The 21,222-nt window shown below is 42.4% G+C and overlaps 1 protein-coding gene across 1 annotated transcript; it reads left to right on the forward strand.

The window, feature by feature from the left end:
* Nucleotides 1-577: 577 nt before the first annotated feature.
* Nucleotides 578-17,451, forward strand: TMEM64 (transmembrane protein 64). The gene is given in 5 exon segments (XM_048939583.1): nucleotides 578-652; nucleotides 4,157-4,859; nucleotides 4,862-5,715; nucleotides 11,400-11,555; nucleotides 14,929-17,451. Coding segments are annotated over 5 exon segments (1,983 nt in total). The 3' UTR covers nucleotides 15,124-17,451.
* Nucleotides 17,452-21,222: the final 3,771 nt, after the last annotated feature.

Consider the following 21,222-nt stretch of genomic DNA (forward strand, 5'->3'; position numbering starts at 1 on the left):
CTGTCTTGAAGCTAATGTTAAAACTGCTTGACAGTGCTTAACAGCAAAACTCAGTCAAATATTACTGTGCTGTTAAGTCACTGGATCTTGGGTTAATTTTTAATGTCAAATACTTTTACTAAAACCACCAGTCCAAAAACATTCTGAGAAACTGACCTCCAGTTGATAATCTGCTGGAGCTCTACCCTTGCCATGGAAACAGCAAAAACATGTTTCACACATGGAATTGGATTAAGTGTTCCAGGTGTACCAAAATGAATGTGATACGTTGTTGAAACAGATCAGCATATACTGCTAGAAAGCCACGAATGTGTGGGAACACAATACTAGGGATATGCTAACATTACTCTTTTCCTAAGCTCCTCCCATTTACAGCATCATTATAGATACATTTACATACGTTTCTTGTTTTAGTCACTTTTAAGTGGAGAATAGACTCCATGTGAACAACCTTACTAAATTACTTTACTGAAACAATTCCTATTTCTTAAATATTCTTTGCTCACCGTGCATTATTTCATGACATCCAAAATCCATTCTGAAAGAACACCTTCTAAACAAAATAGCATTTCTAAACATGGTGTTCTCAAGAACTGCATCAGATGTTCTGCTGCATGAAAACACAGATTCCCAATTTGTGGCCCCAGTAAAAGTAAGTAATCCTGTGGTTTCATTTTGAGGTACATCCCACCTTTGCACAGTGCAATTTGGGAAAAGAATACAAATGTAGTATGTGGCATTTTTTTCTACAGCTTACCATTTCCTAGGGTTGCCATGCTCACCCAGTCCTCAAGACAAATTCTATCATTTCCAAACTTCTGGCTAGCTACACTACATTGCACCAATTGCCCCTGACTAATTTTTTTTTTTCTTTTTTTTGCCAACAAAGCAGTTCTGTCATGGAATGAAAAATATATGGAAATTTATTCTGTTAACATAAGGATATCATTTTCCAAGGAAAAATCCCACGTGAGTCTTTAAGATGAATTACTATAAATTTTCCATTACTAAAACAGCTGAAAGCAGCTATAAATGTACCAAACACAGAACTGTATGTTTGTTTTACATGTAGGAAAGTATTTCTCATCTACTTTTCTGGGCTAGAACATTCCAAGGAGTATAATCCTGTAAACCATCACAAATTTTCATAGTTCCACTAAAGTGGGCTTGTTTAAGGTGTGTCACTATCTGTATTTCATCTAACACCAGTGATGTCTCAGAATCTTTCCTCAATGTAAATGTTTCAGCACTTTGCTTAATGCATTCAACTTTCTTTCATGCCTCATATATGATTCTAATGAAATGTGGTTTGCTTTTTTTTTTTTTTTGGTGAAATTGCTGTATTAACCAAATCTTTTATATTCAAACATGTATAAAAAATAAACACAGCAATTTTTTGAATTGTATGAGATTTGACTACTGGAGTCAAAACCCAGTGACTCCTAACGTAAATTAGTCAATTTTGCAGCTCCTACAAAAAGACTTTCACATTAATTCTGACAGAATGAAGCAGCACAGAAGCTAATTGGAGCTGTGATGCTTAACACTATCTTCTCAGAAGACTCCTGCTTCTTTCTCACAAACTGTAATTCAGAAATAACTATGAGAAGTTCTTGGCAGTTCATAACTCAGAATTATGTTGGTTTGTGAGTTGTGGCTCAGTGTATCCTACTCCCTGGCTTCAGCACCCCATTCAGCATGGACCAGACACATGGGCCTAATCAAGTCATTCCTTCATTTCAGTACCATGACTCTCACCCTTTGCTGCCTGTACTTCTGTGCTAATATTCCTTGAAATGAGAAATGACATAGGAGCAGCAGACTTGCAGAATGCAGAAGAGCATTCCTTGGATCAAGCAGATACTCTAGCTCTATAATATGGACATGGCAGAGCCCCACATGATGAAAATTCCAGCACAACCTGTCTCATCATGAGAGCTCCTCCCTAGAGAAACATCTTTTCTTGAAGCAGAATAATCATCTGCCTGTCACCCAGTGCTCCTCAGGCTTCAGACTGACTTGCTGGCAAACCAAAATAAAATATACAGAGAGGAATTAAATCCAAATAAGTTTATAGAGAACCCAAGTACTTCCATCTGAGAAAGAATAAGAGTAGTTCCAGTTGGTGCAAATACAAGCTTTTATATCAATTACTTACATAGAGGGCAAGAATTGTTCTTTTAAAGAACAGGTTAGACAGCATTTGCTGGAAATTACTAAATCAATTAACTTTCTTGGAAGAAAAAAAAAGCCAAACAAAAAGCACTATCTTTTGGAACACACAGTGTTCCTCCAGGAGCTCAAGAACTTGCCTTATTTTATTTTTCCAACATGAAATGATTGGTCTATTAAATGATAACTGTTTTTTTTTTACTTACAGATCTTGCCTTATCACAGTGCACTGCCACTGCATCACCCACAGTACGGGAACACCTCATGATTCTCTGACTACTAAGTATGAAAGGTGGACCATTTTTTCCAATAGCTGGCTGCTTTTCAAGGGCGCAGCTGCTTTTTGCCCCCTGCAGATGATAAGCAGACAGGCATGCTAGCAGGACTCACAGGAGCCAGCTGTGACCTTGCCTTTGTGGCTGTTGGCTCTGCCTGCAGGAAGTCTCTGCTGGATGCCTGCTGAATCCCTGTGGTCTTGCCAGAATGTTTATCCATGGAGCTGCAGCTCCTGCTTCATGACCATGCTCCATGTCACCCACAATCTGACTGTGTGCTGTCCTTGCTTCCTGAGCTGTTGCTCCAAGGATCTGTAAAATGATGAGTAATGGATGAGACAGATGAATTCCATCCTTCATCTTCCTAGGAACAGTAGAAGAATCTCCACTAAGGCACTAGGTAAAATAATTTCGTAGGTTGGAATCTAATATCAACACTGCCACTTTGATGGACCATTGTGTTCCTCATACACTTGCAGAACCTTTCTGATCTGCTTTTCGCAGTTACAAATACAGAACTCTGTAACATGGAGGAGTGGCAGCAAGGGATCCACTCCAGCTCTGAGTAAAGGGTTATGCTCTTTACACAGAGAAAAGTGGGAAGTATAAAACATACAACTGTGATTGATTTCTCTACTCGGGCTTTGTCACTATCCATGGAAGCAGCCATAATGAACAGAAATATACACAATCTGAACCTGCCTGTTACAAGATATGTGTTCTTAGTATAAAAGCAGAAATTAATATTTTGTCCTCTTGTTCTACCAACCTTACTGAACTCTACTGAACCTTATCATCTGCCCATCATTTGCTGACATGCCCTGCTGAATGTGTAAGCAGGCCCATCATCCTGTACCAGAAGGGATGCTTAGCTTTCTTGCCATTATTTTTATGGATGTACTGTGTTTGCATTGTGAATAAAGAGCTCACACAAAATCAAATGATTGCTTTCAGATACAGATAACAGAAACAAATAAACAAACAAAAACAACCAGCACTAATTGTGCTATAGGTATTTGTCTGCAGCTTCCCTGAAGCTAGGATGACTTCATTCAGCTGTCACTTCCCTAGATTGATTTGTGGTATTGTGCAGGCTATAGAATTTCTAGTGGCATAGTTTGCAAGTGAATGCATCCGTGGTATGTTCTTCAAGACACGTTCTTCATTTGGAGATCTGGGTGTTGTTGTTTTTTTTTATTTAATCGTCCTTTAACCTTTACAACTCCCACACATTCTCATTGTACTTGTGCTTGCAAATTTCCCAGCAGAAGAATAAAACTCTACCGGAGCACACTGTACTTTTAAATGCTGTGGAGAAAACAGAACCCTTTCCGCACTGTGTTGCTGCTATCATTAGTAACACCGGGACAACAGAGACCTGTGAGAAGAAGCATGGCTTGTAACACCTTCTGAAGAATGCCTCTGCTGCTTATTCAGACCTATCCATTCTTTTTCGCAGTGGCTCAAAATTCAAGCACAAATCGTCCCAAAGCATGCCTAAGCCCAGGGGTGCAGGATGAGTGGCCAGGTCAGCCAGGCTGCCCTATTTTCTGCAAGCAGCGTGTGGTGGCCGAGCGCAACACCAGAATGCCCAGACCCGGAGCTGCCCCCTGCACAGCCTGTCAACAGATTAACAGGTCAACAATCCCAGGTTGGGACTGTTGGGGCTTCACCGTCACCCCTCAGCTCCGGGCCCAAGTGCTGGCTAGCCAGGGTTCCTCTCTCTTCTGGAGTTGCAAAAAACCGGGCGTTTGTGGAACAGCATCCAAACACAGGAAGACGAGGTGCCAACAAGCACTGGGGACTGGGAACGACCGGCCAGACGGCGTTGCCTCAGCCTCCACTTTGGCGGAGCGATATCGAGCACCGTCGCTCACTCCCCCTCGGTTAAGCTGCTTCCCCAGATAAGACGCTCTGAGAGTAGGGCAGCAAAACGGCGCGGGCGGGCAACACGGCGCCGTCCCACACAGCGTCGCCGCACGGAGGCACCGCCCCGGCCCCCGCTGAGGCGCACCCCGCCCGCCCAGGAGCAGGGCGGGCCGGGGGCGGGCCGCGGGGCCGCACCGAGCCCCGCACCGGAGCAGGGCGCTGACGCCGCCGGAGCGCAGCCTCCTCCCCCATCCGCTGCGAGCGGCGCCCGCGCTGCCACATCGGCACGGCCGCTCCGCCAGGCGCTTCCCGGAGCAGAGCGGGAGCCCCCGCGTGCCGGGAGATGGAGCTCCGCTGCCGCGCTTGCTGCCACCGCCGCTGCCGCCCGCCGGGACCCGCGCTCCGCCAGGGCCGCCGCTGCGATTGCCGGGCCGGGCAGCGCGGCGCCGCCGCCTAACGCCGCAGCCGAGGGGGAGGCCCTCCGCCCGCAGAGCCCCCTCCTTCCCGCCCTCCCGCCGCCGCTTCCCCGCCCCCGCCCGGCGCTTGGCCGGGCTCCGCCGCCCGGAGCGGGCCATGGCGAGGCGATGAGGGAGCGGCCGCCCCTGCCCGCAGGCTGCGAGGGGAGGCGGGGAGCGACGGGGCCGGGCGGCTCGGGGGGATGTGGGGTGCGGGGGCCGCGGCGCTACAGCTGCTGTCCCGGGCCGTGAGGCAGGGTGCCCGGCAGGAGCTGGGCCGCTGGCTGTCCCGGGCGGCCGGCACGGCGGCGGGAGGCGGCGGCGACCCCGGCGGCTTCGTCCCGGCGGAGGCCGGCGGGCTGCTGCTGGGGCCCTACGCGGAGCAGGGCGGGCTGCCGCCGGCAGAGCTGCTGCTGTGCCCGCTGCCCGAGGCGGGCGGCGGCGGGCCCGGGCTGACCGAGGCCCGCGGCTGGCGCTGCTCCTGCTGCCTGCTGGGCACCTGCTGGTGCAAGAGCTGCCTTAGCGTGTGCGTCCTGGCGGCCCTGTGCTTCGCCTCGCTGGCCCTGGTGCGCCAGTACCTGCGCGACCTGCTCCTGTGGGCGGAGAGCCTGGACAGCCTTGCCGGCGTGCTGCTCTTCACCGTGGGCTTCATCGTCGTGTCGTTCCCCTGCGGCTGGGGCTACATCCTGCTCAACGTGGCCGCCGGCTACCTCTATGGCTTCGTGCTGGGCATGGGGCTGATGGTGCTGGGCGTCCTCGTCGGCACCTTCGTGGCGCACGTGGCCTGCCGGCGGCTGCTGGCCCGCTGGGCGCTGGACAGGATCCAGAGCAGCACGACGCTCAGCGCCGTCGTCCGCGTGGTGGAGGGCGGCAGCGGGCTCAAGGTGGTGGCCCTGGCGCGCCTGACGCCCATCCCCTTCGGGCTGCAGAACGCTGTCTTCGCGGTGAGTCCCGGTTGCGGGGAGCTGTGGCCCTGGGTTTCTTTGGCGGCAGGGAAACGGCCCCCTGCTCACTTCTGGTGGCCTCCCGTCCCTGTCGAGGCAGGTTCTGAGGCGCGTTGTTCAGCGGCATTAGTCTGCTCTCGGACTTTCGGGACTGTTAGAAAGAAGCATCGGGATGCTCTGTAGCAAAATGCATGGAAGAGCTTAGTGATTTTAGAGCACCTATGTTTTTGAAGCAACTAGAGTGGACGACAAGTTGTATTTTCAGGCAGCCTTGCCTGAGTTGCTCTTTATGGTAGTTAGTATATTAATGTTTGTATTGCAAAGAAGGTAGAGGACAAAGTCCTCCTATATGAAAGGGGCATCGTGTTTTGGGCAGAGCAGTCAGGTGCAGATTGAGAGCTGTGCAGTATATCAGCAAAAGTAAGCTCAGTTTGAGCCTGGTGAGAGCCTGTTTTTCTTTCCTACTTCTAGACAAATATACCTACATAGTTTATTATTTTAGAGTTGCAGTATTATTGTTTTTCTTATAATCTTAAAGGAGAAAGGAAGGAAGGACATGTGGTACACCTTTTTGAGTCCATGCTGGTGATGGGGTGATCTATTATTTTACAGCATAGTCAAATAAAACACAGTGCTCAGTTTTTAATTGAGGACATCTAACATGAACTACTAAGTTACCCCCCAAAAAAATAAGGATGTTGCATCAAATCTAGGAATTCGGAACTGTTTCTCACAGAGAGTGAAGTTTCAACTGAGTGTGGAATTCAGAGTTCTATCAGTGCAGACTTAGCTATGCTGATTTTTTGAAATCTGACTTAGTTTAAATTTAAATCTTCAAATGCAAGGGGGTTTTGGGTGTCCGAACCATCCACCCATTTCCTGTGTTCAGAGCTCACGCAGTGATTTTGAAAAGATTTGTTCTTAATAGTAAAAAAAACAGTGAACTGAAGTCTTGAGAAAATGTAAACATCTTGAATTTTCCAGCGGTCTGTTTTATGCTTGTTTTATTTGTGCATGTTTATGAGTAAACTGAAAAGAAAATTAAAGGAAATGTAGGAAGTGACAACTGAGGACTAGGGACCAGGGGTAGCCTTGAGCTGAGAGAGGCTGGATGGGTTTTTCCAAGCCCTTGTTTCATGATGTGTATTTTGGGAATTGTACAGGAATGTAGAAAGGGAAGGAGGGAAGGGAGTGTTCTGGCACTTGACTAGTGACAGGATCACGTATTTCCAAACTGCGTTAAGAAGAAAAATTCTTTTTAAGAAGCAGGAATTTGCTCATTTCTCACCAGCCAGTCACCAAAGCCTTGCTTCTTAAGTCCGTTCTGCAGCTGTTTGTGGAAGCACTAAGTGCTGGGAGCAGTGGATTCATGTGCCTTTCTAGACGAACTAGAAACTTGTAAGGTGAAAGAGTGTTTGTACGTTTTTTAAGTGGTTTTCACATATTTGTTGGTCCTCTAGCATGCCGCCAGCATGGCCAGGGCAGTGCTGATAACCTTGACTGAAGTGTTTGTTCAGCCCTCTCCCCTTTGCAGCTCTGAATGTTTTGAAGGTAGGTCTGTAAGGAGGCACAGCGTGCAGGTTATCACTTCATCCAGCTAATGGGTCTCTTCTACTAGGTTTGTGCAATCTGATTATCTCCAGTCCCTGGTGTAGCCTAGATCAGAATTCATAACTTACTTTTTCTTTTCTGAGAGGGCCTTTGCATGGCAGATATAAGCTTATTAGAAATTTTAATACCTGAATGTATGTCAGAAATAAGTGAAATATTTCTGAAATACAGCACGGTGAAGTAAGACTTCCAGAAGTGTTATGTGCTTTGCAGCAAGCTGCTTATTTGTTGGAAACTTGATAGCTATAATTCAATTTCTTTTATTCTGCACTTTTTAAAATTTCTTGAGAATAGAAAAAGATTGGAATTGTCTTTTTGCTCTCAGTTTCCAAGCCTACCTGATCTGAAACGTGTGGATTCATAAATTCAGGGTAGAGAATCCCCCAAAGACGTGTGACTCCCAAACAGTGTCCTGGCATAAAGTGTGCTTTTTGACAGAAATGAAACAAAAGGGTCAGCTGTAAAGAATGCACCAAAGTTTTATCACACAAAGCCTTTCCAAAGCTCAGTGGGAGAGTTCCTGGCTAATGCTCCCATTACCACAGTAGTTAGTTCTTAGTTCGTTTCAGTGTATTGCTGTGGCCTGTTATGCAGTTGTATTCATGCTTGCTTTGGGATTTCACTGTTATTTTTTCTGACACGAGCTCTCCCTAGATGCAGTGTCCTGTTAGTCTCTGTCAGTTTCGCAGTGCGGATTGCAGTTAGACAGGTGAAGTTTTATAGAAGGAAGGATAGACTAAGCTGTAGGTTTTACTGAAAATTTGTCAGGTTACTTAGCAATGACACCATCTGTTTCCTGACCTTTCCAGGGTAAGGGTAGATCAAAAACCCACAAATAAAATCTTCCTTTCCTCTTCTTAGGTTTCATCTTAGCGGAATGAGAAGGCACCATCCAGCATTTTCATTGGCAGTCCCTTCATTTGGAAGCAGTCTCTTTTGTGGCCCAGTTACTTTAGGACAGATGAGAGTTGCAAACGTGTGCCTCTGCTGCTAGAGTGTCCTTAATATATATTCAGAAATGAAAGAGGTGACTAGGAGTATTAAAACAGTTTTTGGAAGTTTCCCAGTTCCATTAGATTTAATGACAGTGTCCTACTTAGGAAATCTTGTCCCAATGCTAGCATTTCACAGACTTTTAATAGCACTTCCTTCATTCCCTTGGCGATAAGGGAAGTTTCAGTTGTGCATCATTATTACATGGCCCAAATTACTCTGTTTTTTTTTGTTTTTTTTTTTTAAATCTTTTGAAAGTATTGGTCAAATATGAAGTTCTGACATGAATGTGTGGTGTTTTTTTCATTACAAATCTACATTAAACTTGCACAGAGTGAGAAATCTATTATTTGTATTACTGCTGTGTATTTAAGTCCATGGGAGCTGTCATTTGCAGAGTGAAGATTGGAATCACCTGATTGGATCTTGTTCCAGTGAATTACTCTTGATCTTTATGCTTCATTGCATTTTCCTCTTCCACTGCCCTTCCTTCCCCCCAAAGCTTTCCATTGATAGTGCTTAGAGCTGCAAGAATCCGACAGTTACTCTCACAGTAATCAAAGTTTATTTTAAGAATAGTATGATGAAGCCAGTAACTTTGCTGCTATTCTTTTGTCTTCAACATTGTATAAAACTTTCAAGGTCAATAATCTTGTAGTCTCCCAGCGTTAGGAGCTGTTCTTAATTAGTACTTGTTTTATTATTTTGTGATCAACTGAATTGTCTAGAAAATGCACCAGACCTTTTTCACAGTCATACTGTTTTTAACCCATTGTTTCCTTCTGATTTCATTTTCCTGCATAAATATGTTTTGAACTCCTGAATGTTAAATCTAAAACTTCTGAGTGGTTGCTGTACTGAGTTAGCAGCTTAGTTATGTAAACTGTACAATGTAAACTGTCCCCATACCAATTAAGAGCAGAAATTTCTTGGAAAAAAGGGGAAAATATCTTGAAGTATTTGTCATCTTTTTTTTTTTCCCAGGAAAGATTAAGAAAAGCTATAGTTGTGTGTATTGTTTTGTTCACTAATCAAGTTTGATACTAAATACCTTTGGCTGAGAATCTTCATGATGCCTGTCTACATGGGTTGCTCTGAAAGTAATGTCTCCTGTTGATTTTCATGGGAACTACAACAGATACGAGAGCGCAGTAACTCGGTCTGATAAAAGAAATTCTCAGCTACAGTTCACTATTTTTCAGCATCACCATTAGGTACACATTTTTGCCCGAGATGAACAAGGGCTTACATGCTGCACTCATACAAAAGAATCTATGCCAACAGAGGTGACCTGCTGTTTCATAGCTGCTGTGATGGTGTCATTGCTTGGAAAAGGTTGCACATGTAGTCCATGTTTAATCAGCCCAAACAGGTGGAAGTCAGAAGGTGCCAAATTTGGACTATGTGATGAGTGTGGTAAGACAGTCCAGCTGAGATTGGCCAAGTGTTCCACGGTCTTCAGACTGGTATGAGGCCTGTGTTATTGTGCTACAGTAGAAACGTTGGCTCCTTCTTTGGCCTGACTCAGGAAGTTTGAATTTCAGTTAAGTCTATGTCATGATGTAATTATCAGATTTGATGGTTCGGGTTCCAGGAAATCCAGAAGGATCACCACTTTCCCATCCCAAAAGGCAGTACTCATTGCTTCAGCCACTGAGAGCTGCATTGTGAACTTCTTCTTAGATGGGGAGTTTGCATGTCACTGTTCCTTGGTCTGTCATTTTGACTCAGGTTCAAAATGGGGACAACATGTCTCATTACCAGTAATGATGCAATCTAGGAAACTGTCACCTTCAGCCTCATATTGATTCAGTAGGTCTTGACAAACTTGCTTATGGTGTTCTTTCTGTTCTTGTCTGAGCACAAGAGGGACCTACCTGGTGCAAACTGTTCAGTATTCCAACACTGCTGCCACCATTTCCAATTCACTGAGGGTCATATTCAGTTCTGTACACAGTTTCCATGTTGTAGTCTTCCAATTTGCGTGGGTGAGCTGATGGAGATGCTCTTCATTTTGTGGTGTGACAGCAGTATGTGTCTGTCTAGAACATGACTTGTCTTTCATGTCACTGTCACCACTTCTGAAACACACCACCCACTGCCTCACTGTGCTCAACTTCTTGGTCCCCATAACATTCAATAAATATCAAATGTCAATGGATGCCATTTTTTCTGCATAGAGGAGTTTAGTGATACACCTTTGCTCCATGTGCACTTCTGCCAGATTCTGTGCCTTTTTGTCAGACTCCTCCTCTGCTGCCATCTGCCTATGGCAACAGCACGTAGCAGAATATTGGTGGGAAGGTTCAGCCTCTACTGCCATACCACCACCATCTGCCTCTCCTTTTGTGGGCTAACTATCAGGAGACATTACTTTCAGAGTAGCCATTGTATATCTCTCCATAATTAATTTATATCTTAGTGAGCTCTATGACTTCCGCAGCAGAGGCAAATTGTATCTGACTGGCCTGCCACACTGCCATTCTGTTTACCTGGTCATATTTAATACAGCAAAATTTTGAATGATTGCCTTTGGCTTCTGTATATGCAAAACCCAAAGTAAGCAGGCTATATTTGTATCAGTTTTTGTTTTAGGCTTTCGCTTTATCAAAAGTACTTTCTTCAAATTCTCGTGAATTGCAGGGCTCTGTTCACCATAACAAAGTAAATATTTTAAACGAACACTGTAATTATGTCCTTAGTTAAATACTTGCGCAGAGGTGCTGTATAATGTAAGATGAAGCAAAATAAAATGCAGTAAATTCTAAAAGACAAAATGAAAACTAGCCACATACTGTTCTGATGAATCACTGTAGGTTCACTGGCTGTGGAAAGTTTAAGTGAAGAAACAAATTGTTTTTATTTTCTGGCCTAGATGCCCCATCCCTGGGCAACCTGGTCTAGTATTAAATGGGGAGGCTGGTGGCCCTGCCCATGGCAGGGGGGTTGGAGATTCATGGTCCTTAGGTCCCTTCCAGCCCGTGCCATTCTGTGATTCTGGGGAAAGTAGTGTAGTTGGCTGTGCACGTGGGCTGTGTTGTCATGGTATGTGGCATCTTACGCATCTCGTTTTAACTTAGGTTACAGATCTGTCGCTGCCCAACTACCTGATGGCTTCTTCAGTTGGGCTGCTTCCTACTCAGCTCCTGAACTCATACTTGGGAACTACCTTGCGCACCATGGAGGACGTGATCGCAGAACAAAGTGTTAGTGGCTATTTTATATTCAGTTTACAGGTATGTGAAAACAATGGTTTTCATAAACCATTATGATACCAGTAATGTTGCTACTATGACTCTGTGACTGTTTCAGTAAGCAGTGAGTATTGGATACAGTCTTCAGTTTTAGTGTATGTTTTTATCTTTTCAGTTTTTTGCTTGTCTTCTGTACCGGTGAGATTTGAAGTAGAATTTTGCTTCTGGAGATAGTAGGGAAGCTTCACTCCTATAGCACTGCCTCTTCAAGTAATTGAATCTTTACTTTGGAGAGCGTGTGCTCCTGGAATTGTGTATGAGGCGTACAAAGATTTAGCTTCGCAGGTTCTTCTTTTAGATTGTATCACTTCCAGTCTAAAAGAAGTGGGCTGTAGGAGGTTCGGAGGGATGCTTGTTCAAGTGTTAAGAGCTGTCACCTGGAGACATAATGACACCCTAGTCTGAGGCAGCCAACCTCTTGTAGTCTGAGAGCTAAGCAACTGTGGCTGAGTAGCAGGGCATTTAGAAGTGTTTGATTTATGTTGGTATTATCACTAGTTGTGCAAAGCCTATGATACTAATTTTTCATTGGTTTGTGTGTAATGACTGCTTGATAACCCAAATGAGTTTCCAATGTACTGTTTTGCTTCAGTTTTGTTTTCTTCTGTTAAAAGTATTTAATTTTTTTTGTACTTCATGTGATACAAAACAGAACTCACGTGGTGCTTTCCGAGTTCTGTCCTGTTACCCTCTGTAGTAATCTGTTGCTGAATTTTAGACCTGTTAAAGCACCCTTACACTGAAGAAAATGGCCTCTCAGCTGTAAAGCAGTGTGCTTTGAGTTCTTAAATCCAGTACCTCTGACGTGTTCACTGCTGACATTGAGTGCTCACAACTATGCTAGGTCTTTAGGTGCTGTAGAAATATGATATTACTAATGCCTCAATCAAAATATCCTGTTTTTGCAAGGAAACAAGTTTGTGAGATATGTCTTGCACCTTTTCATAAGCTTTGCTGATGAAATAATTAGACAGTAAATCCTAGGGACAGGCCTTAAGTCGGAGACTGTTGTAAGCATAAAGGTGAAGAATATATCAGAACAAGATTATATATTAAAACCTCATCTGACAGTGTTGTCATTTCCACACTGTGTTTGACCAGCAGTTGATACGGTTTGCTGATTTCTAGTTCATTCTGCAGTCATTTATCTTCCTCAGTGTTTACAATCACAAAGCTGATCTTTAACAACACTGATAAAGTAACTCCTTTTAACCCATCACTCTCCTGAAACTTGAACATTCTTAAACTTTTATATGCAATTAAAAGGTTTAATGAAAAAGGCTTGAGTATTAAAATGCCTTTATGATTGTCAAGTAAGCAACCTCAATAGATACGGTTGAAAGTCACTGTCTACTTGATCAACTTATGTTTTGGCTGTGAAATGTTATTTTATGTGTTAGAATCATAGAATCACTAAGGTTTAAAAAGACCTCTAGAATCATGTAGTCCAACTGTCAATCTGCCACCACTGTTGCCCACTAAACCTTGATGCTCCACATCCAGCAACTGTACGTCAGCAGAGATGGCATAGAAAGCCACAGAGCTGAATGGTTTTGCAGGTTTTTCAGCTGGAAATTGAGAGATTTGTGCAATTTGGAGACAGCAGAGAGGAGTAGCAGTGTGGGAGCTAAAGCAAAGAACTGGGCTTTGTTCTGCCCAATTACAGACAATTCAAAGGAACAGTGGGGTTAGTAGTTTTTAGTGGTCTTTCCTCTTTTTTTTTTCTCATTTTTTTTCCTTCCCCATCATGATTTCTTATAACGATGCTGTAGTGTTAACTGTTGGTCAGGTAAGCACCAGCTGAAAGGGCTGAATGTCCAAATAGATGTGCTTGCCACCTTGACAACTGTGCATAAGAGCTGACTGAGTAAGTCCATTAGTGGAGAAATTGCTTATGTTCTCCCAGTTTCTCCTGGCATCTGTCTGGTGCTTTGCCTGGCTGTGTGGCTTTGATGGGACTTTGATTTAGTAAACAGCTGTAAAAATTAATCATACTTCATGGTTGCCAACGCGTTTATATTTTTAAATGATTTGTCTAGGGAACCTGAGCCTACTGGTAGTAGCATTTCTCAAACCTGTCAAGTTTAAATATTTGTGTAAGCTTTTAGAATAGGATTTTTCCTGTGTGCTCAGAACATGATGTCTGCAAGTGTATATTTGACTTTTACATCAGCAGCCTTTTGAGGCCTTTAACGAATAGCTTTTATCACAGGCAGTGGAGCGGGCTGCTCAGAGACATGGTGAGGTCTCCATTCTTGAATGTTTTCAAGACCTGATTGTATAGAAGTCCTGAGCAGCCTGGTCTGATCTGGCAGCTAGCACCATTTTGAGCAGCAGTTTGGGCTCAAGACCTCCCACATGCCTTCCAGCTGCAATTATACTGGTCATACTCATTGCTGATTCTGGTTGGTTTCCTAAAACATTTTAAAAAAAGGCAGAATAATTTACTTGCTTTTAGAGGGACTGTTATTATGAGACAGCTCTATTTTCTTTGAAGATTTTATTTTTGTTAAGGAGGATCTGTGCTGAAAAGAGTAACTGATGTGTTATTGAAACACATGGGAATGTAGTCCATGCTAATGTCCTTGAACGTGTAATTTCTAAGCAAAATGTGTCCCAATTTATTCTTGTTAATTTTAGAGGTGAAACTTTAAAAATTCTCAGTGATACAATTCAGAGCAAAAAAGCATAAACTGAAGTCCTACTTTTAGATAGTATTTCCTCCTTAAGAAAATAACAAGCATCCCCAGAGCCATCCTCCAGAAACTAAGTACAAGCTGCTGTACTTACTGCTACCTTGTTCAGAAACTGTGGTTCTGCCCTGTTTTGTCCTGACCTCTGAGAAGCACAACAACGCTGCTGCTTTCTGCTATCTTCACTGCTAACAGGGGAAAGACAAGAGGTTTTATTTCCTTTTTTCTACATCATTCTGCCTCTGGTGTTTGGCAAATTGCTAAGAACCATTAAAATGTTAACCTGTTATTCACTAGGCACGTGGGAACAGCTCTTGTGATTTCCACTGCCATCAATCCATTTCTGTGTGGAATTATTTTTGCTAAGAGATGCAGCAAAGCGATTGCTTTCTAACAAGTATGTGAATGACAATGGGAAGAAACAAACTGTATTTTTAATTCAAATCATTATTTAAGTTCTATAGAATGTCTTTGTGTTGGTATGCTAGAAGCAGTATGTGTTGACTTGTTAGTTCATTTCCCTTTTCAGTCTGTTGCCTTTGAAGCATTAAGTCAGTAGGTGCTTCTGTGCGTCTTCACACTGATGACTTACTGTTTCATTAAAAACGGTTGCTTTGTATTTGGTTGATATGGCCTACATCACTCCTTTGTTTTATTTGCAGATTGTTATAAGCATAGGACTTATGTTTTATGTTGTTCACCGAGCTCAAGTGGAACTGAATGCAGCTATTGTAGCGTGTGAGATGGAGATGAAGACATCTCTTGTTAAAGACTGCCAGCCCAGCATCAGCGGTTCGACAACATACTGCAACAAAAGGACAGTAGCGTTCTCTGGGGGAGGTGTCAATATTGTGTGATTTCAAGTATTAATAAAATAAGGTTTTTGTGAACCTAAGCTATTGCCTAGAAATGTCTATGGACAATTCAACTAGCTTTTAAAATGATATTTCAAATGGTTACAGGTTGTACTATGGCACAAACCAACTGACCAGCTCTTGAATTGCACACGGGGTGACTTCTGGCAAGAAAAATAACACGGTGAAGTAACTTGAGATGTAAATGCAAGTTTGGCTGCACCTTTGGTCATTTATTATGCCTATCAGGCCTGTAGTCTGCACTTTAGTTTTTGTTTTTTTTTTTTCCTTTGTTCCTATAAACAGAAAAATGCTTCTATAAACTGAGAAAAGTAGCACAGAGGTAAATATTTTTCTGCTTAGCATTATTTATAAGGCTGAATAATTATATGCAGTAGAACTTTATTACTGATAAAGATGAATGAGAAAGTATGCAGTTCGATGTACAGTATTCTTGAATGTGCTTTTGCTTCCAGACCTTGGAGTGTATTATTTTGGTAACGATGGGACCATTTGGCTTTTCCTTCATTTTTGATTTCAGGGGTTGAGGGTGGGGAGAGAACCCTATATAAATTTTTGGTTGAATGTATTTTTGTAAGTCACTGAAAACGTTGTAGAGCCATGCATATGTAGTCACACAAGCTTAAATCCTACATGGTGGGACTGAAGTGCTCTTAAATAACATTTTAAGTTACACTGTGTAATATGCAAAGTAAAAGGGAAAGTGCAGATGTTATAATAGATTGCAGTGAAGGAGCTTCTGTTTGAAGGAAACTTCAAGAATTAACCAACTGTTGCATTGGTTTTACCATCGTGGTGATTGTAACAAAGGGCTGTTCCATGTTAATCCTATTTATAAATAGTTTAATTGGAATGGTGTTTTTCAGCTCACATGCCTGCATATAATAAGGCTTCCAGACCAGGGAGCTAAATCTCTCCCTCAAATACAAAATGAGATACTAGCAGACTAATCTTACATGAACGTGGCCTTTATTTTGTAAGTGAATCCCTCCCTCCCTTTAAAAAGCTTTAAAAATCAGTTGATGTGTTTTTTTTTTTCTACAAGTTTTACATTTTTTTAAAGATGCAATCTATTATAAATTTCATCAGAGTGAAGAAATGAAAACTAGGGGTTTTCTTTGGAAAAATAAGTAGTAATGTTTCTGAGGCTCAGGAATTCTGACTCCATTTTTGCAAGACAACACTGTATTAGATAACGCTCCTTTTACATGTGCTATGGACTGTTTTTTCACTGCATTTGAACAGACTAGATAACCTGATAGTATTTTGTGTGCGTATGTGTGTGTATGTTTGTGCAGGTAAAAGGAAAACAACAGCACCTGAAGGTGACCTCTTGTATGTGTGTTTCCCGTAGATACACATGCCAACATTCAATTGCTCAAACACCCACAAGTCATCTGGTACAAAAACAATGCAATGTATTGCTTATTTTGTATTTATTTTGTGTAAGATTTATAGGATGCTTTCAGTCTTCAAGACTGTGTTATTTTCTAACAGAACACGACTGTGCCTCCTTTTTTGTAAGGCTGTTTGTAGGGTCCGAGCATTCTTGTCTTGTGGCATATAGCAGGAGAGCAGCAAGTCTTCAAGGTAGTTGGGAAGCAGAGATTTGATGGCCTTTGGCAGTCTTACTGCGAGGATGTAAGGTAACTCGACAGCCGAGCAATCCTTGGTAGTGAAGTTCAGTTTTGCTCTTCAAATGCTTATCCTTTGTGGACGGCTGTTTGTGGGTCTTGTGACCTAAGGAACCAAACGAGTTGCGTAACGATGTTCAGATTGTCTCCTCTTTAATCATTTTTATTTCGTTTGTTTGTTCTTTTTGAAGGCAATCTGCATATACCTGGAAGTGTTCATTTACACATCTCTGCCTCTGACAGCTCCTGTGTGAAAACAAGAGAGCCAGATTACTTTTTGATGGCGTTATTTGTCATCGTGGTATGATTGAGCCCTTCCTGAACTAAACAGTTAAAATGTGTTTTATTTCTTGAAACAGAACGATCCTTGAATAAATGTTCCGAACTTTGCTCTATCTTGCTAAATCAACAATAGTGTTTTCAAGAGGTTATCTCTTCTTTTTCTTTTTTTTTTTTTTAAACTAACTTAAGGTTGTGTTGTTTATTGAAGAACATTTCCCAAATATGTATTTTGAAGTGCTTTTATTTCCATGACACTTTGTAACCAGAGTAACTTCACTATATGAACACTTTTGTAGTATGGAAATAGTTCTTAAACCTTTTGCATTTTGCTTGATACTTGTAAAATTTGTGTACAAGTCAATGGGAAATGTGCATTAAAAGGAACTTTTCTGTACCATGCCAACCATAATTTTATACAATAAATTCACTCCAATTTCTTTAAAGAAATACGTATTAAATGTTCAGGTTGCTACAAAGCAGTAGTTGGAAAGAAAATGCAATGAGGTGTCGTCTTTATACATGCACACAAAGATACTTGCCTACCTTGAAGAAGTAACAAGTTAGGATTTCAGAATGGATTTTGCAAATTGTGAATTACTGACAAGGGGAAGACATTTTCTATAAAATGAAAAACACTTGCTTAATTCTGTTAAGTAGTTTGGAGATTGGAGGTCTGCAGCTGCCTTTTTGCAATGGAAGAATAAGAGCATACATGTGCTTGTGAGAAATGTGCCAACTAACCAAAGGATTGATATGTTTAAACGTAAAAGTGATGATTTTTTTTTTAAGAGTCTTCCTACACTTAAAAATGGCATGAACAGTTTGAATCATACATAACAAGTCACATTCATGCATGCTTTTGTAGCTGCAGTGGTGGAGAGATTACTGCTTTTTATGCATGAAACATGTCTAAATTGCTGGTCATGTGAAAAAGGAAATCTTAGCTATGTGGCAGCACTTTTACTTCTTCCTTGCTGTGGTAAGTGCAGCTGCGTAACAGCTTCACCCAGGTCTAACTTTATAGTAGCTGCCTGCGAGGAAAAGATCTGTTTGCCCAAGGGCTTTACATGCTGTTTTTATGTTGTTTTCTGCATAACTGCAGCCAGCATTAAGAAGTCAAGTCTGAGGAATGGTAAGACTGCTCTTCTTCATCTAGTAGTTGTTTGGATTTTGACTGACCAAGGTTTTTGGGATAGTTAGCAGTCTTGAAAATAACCTAGGATGCGATGCTGAAGATGAAACACTCACTCAGAGGTCATTCTTAATGACAGGAGCCAACAGCTGCTGTAGCTCTGTGCCAGGCTGCCTCACAGTAAATTCAAGATTGGTGCAAGTCCTGTCCACACATTAAAATGGTTTGAACTGGAGAAAATAGGAAATGGTGTGCAGAGTAGAAGCTGATGGAAATTCCAGCCCCGATGGATAGCATGTAGCCGCAGCAGAAGGCAGATGTCTCTATCCTCTTGAGTCCTGCAGGTTAATGGTCTACCCAGCAGCATGAGATGGGTCCAGCACACAGTCTCTCTTCATGGACATTAGCACTCATGTACTATTCTGCTGTATCAATTTATTTTTAACTTATGTTAATTTTATAGTGATAAGTAGAAGTAACTTGAGTACAGCTGTTTTGGTCCTTCTGTTCCTCTCCATTGAGTTAATCTATTGCTAAATTTAAAACTAGATTTTAATCAAGTGTTGCATTCATTACTGTAAGCTAAGTCCTTCCTGGTCATGTGACTAACATGTAATTGGTTGTCTGGACTCTTGATTAATTTGGAAAATGATCAGGGCAGATTAGTTGTGGTGAGCAAGCCATCTTTTTCCTTCTAATTACTTAGATACATTGTCAGAGAAATTAGTGTAGATTTCTGAGACAGGCATTTTTGTTTATTATTTTTTTTGCTTAAAAAGAAGGAGTAAATAGCAAGAGCAGAAAAAGGATTTGAACTGTGCTAATCCTGGGATAAGAATATTGGGTGTCATTTTTGGGGGGGATACAAGAGAATTTTGCCTACATGTAGCACAGTTAAGTTTGGGCAACTCGAGGTAAACGAGCGAAGAGGCTGTAAAGCCTGCATCTCCAAGCCAGAATGGCAAGTCCAGCTTGTATTTTGCTTTGGCATTTCAGTTAGATTTCTCTAATCAGAGCAGTTTAATTTGTCCCAGTAACATCCCAAGATCAGCTGATGTGGCAGCTTGGATGTGCTAAGTGATGTGAATGCAAGGGCACCTGGCCCAAGTGAGAGCCCACATACAGCGAGCTGCATTGCTCTGCCTGTGGGTCCCTGTTCCCAGTCAGCTGTAGCTGCTCCCTTCAAGGCTGTGGGTGGAAGGAAGGAAGGAAGGGGAGGCCTGTGAACAAAAACTGCAAGTTTTTTACTCGCTGCCTTAGAAATTTGATTGCAAGTGTTCTCCATGAAATGTGAGAAAAGGTGGGTGGTGGTGAGGGAGCAAACTAATGAATTCTTTTTGACTCTGATTTCTGAGAGGGAGTAGCAGTTTCCTTTAGCGCCAGATGAGATGCCCAAGTGGTAAAGGGGTGGGGGCTTTGTTGGTTTTTTTTTTTAGGTTTTTTTTTTTTTTTTTTTACAACTGAAAGCAAATAATGCTGAAATGACAATGATAGGAATATAGTGAGGATTGTTTTGATCCTTGGCATACTATGACTTTCAGATGTCACAGCTACTGGAAACAGCATCTCTAAAGCACTTTGATGGCCTCAGCATGTTGGCTTCTGGAGAGCTGCTGACTGCATGCCTCTGATACCAACATCTGTCTTACCACCTTGATTAGCAAAACCCAAGCCAACAGCAATGGATAGTTTTCATCTGAAGGGCAGAGAAACGTTTGTTGCTGCCGTTTTGATATCTTAGCAGTAGTCTATGGTAGGTGATTCGCCTGGCTTCCTTTCTAAAGCATTGCTCAAGTTTGTGAAGCTGATGGAGACAAAGCTTTGAGCTTGCTGCTTCCTTTTCCTCCATCCAGAAACACAGGGAGAAGCCAGAGGTTGCTCTGAAACAAACAAAACAAACCAAAACAAAAACAACCAAAACACAAGGCACGCAAACCATGCAACCTATTTCCAACCCACTTTCAGCAGAAATCATAAATTCCTTTTTGTTCTGTCAGGAAGTGAAGATCCCCTATATTCTCCCACAGATGTAAATTGAAGTACAGGATGTGTGCTCTCCCTCTGCGGATCTTTCTGGGGTGTAGATCTGTGGCAACCATGAGGGTACTTGCACATAGAGTTTGTGCTGTGAATTGTGTTGGATCATTGACTTCCAGGCATCTTAATGTTGCACTGAGTTTTAGAGCTTGAGGTCTATGGGAATGATACTCGCATATGGAGCTCCAGCGTCACAGAAAGTAGTACTTTACCAGGGGAACTGCTGTGTTTTGTGCAGCTGCAACATGATGTGTTTGTCTGGCACTGGTTTTGGTAAGGTTGCAGTTTTTTCGTGTTTTGGGATAGTGAGCTGAACTATGTTTCATTGGGTTTATTGTCCCCCTACTGAGAGGAGCACCTCACTGCTGCCAAACCAACAGAAGGCTTAATACTTGTACAGGTCCTTTTTTTGTGTGTGGCTGAATTCTGAAGCTGAGGAATCTGCCTTTTTTCCAACCTCATCTGTCAACTTAATGAAGGATGCCTCTCCTTGCAAATTGTGCATCCCCAGAGAAGGTGGTTATGGGGTAGAACTGTTTCTTTTAAACAAGCTTTGAGGTGGGAAAATGGCACAGTCTGGAGAGAGAGAGCTGAATTCCCCAAAGCCTCCAGCGTTCACACTGGGGAAACCAGTCTTGTGGTAATGAGTTCTCAAAATCTTTCCATAAAGAAGCAATTTGAGAACTGGAATTGAAAACTTAAAGGAGGAGGGGAAAAGTTGCAATTAGTGAAAGAGTATTAGTATGCTTACCAGGAGGTAAAATCCTGGCAGCTATAATTAGACAAGGTTATTGGCCCCTTTTCAATGAGTCATTCCTCTGAGAATAGATTAAATGTATTTTTTTTAAAAAAACACCACTTTTTGCTTGTTAAAAACCTAGCAGAAAAAGGAGAGGGAGTTACAGAGGAATGTATTAACAATTTAATCTTAAGAAGGTCTGAAATTGCACTAAAATGCAGAAAATGCCGACTCATAAAGATTACTGAATATTAACC

The sequence above is a fragment of the Lagopus muta genome, chromosome 3, assembly GCF_023343835.1.
Source record: "Lagopus muta isolate bLagMut1 chromosome 3, bLagMut1 primary, whole genome shotgun sequence".
Taxonomy (NCBI): domain Eukaryota; kingdom Metazoa; phylum Chordata; class Aves; order Galliformes; family Phasianidae; genus Lagopus; species Lagopus muta.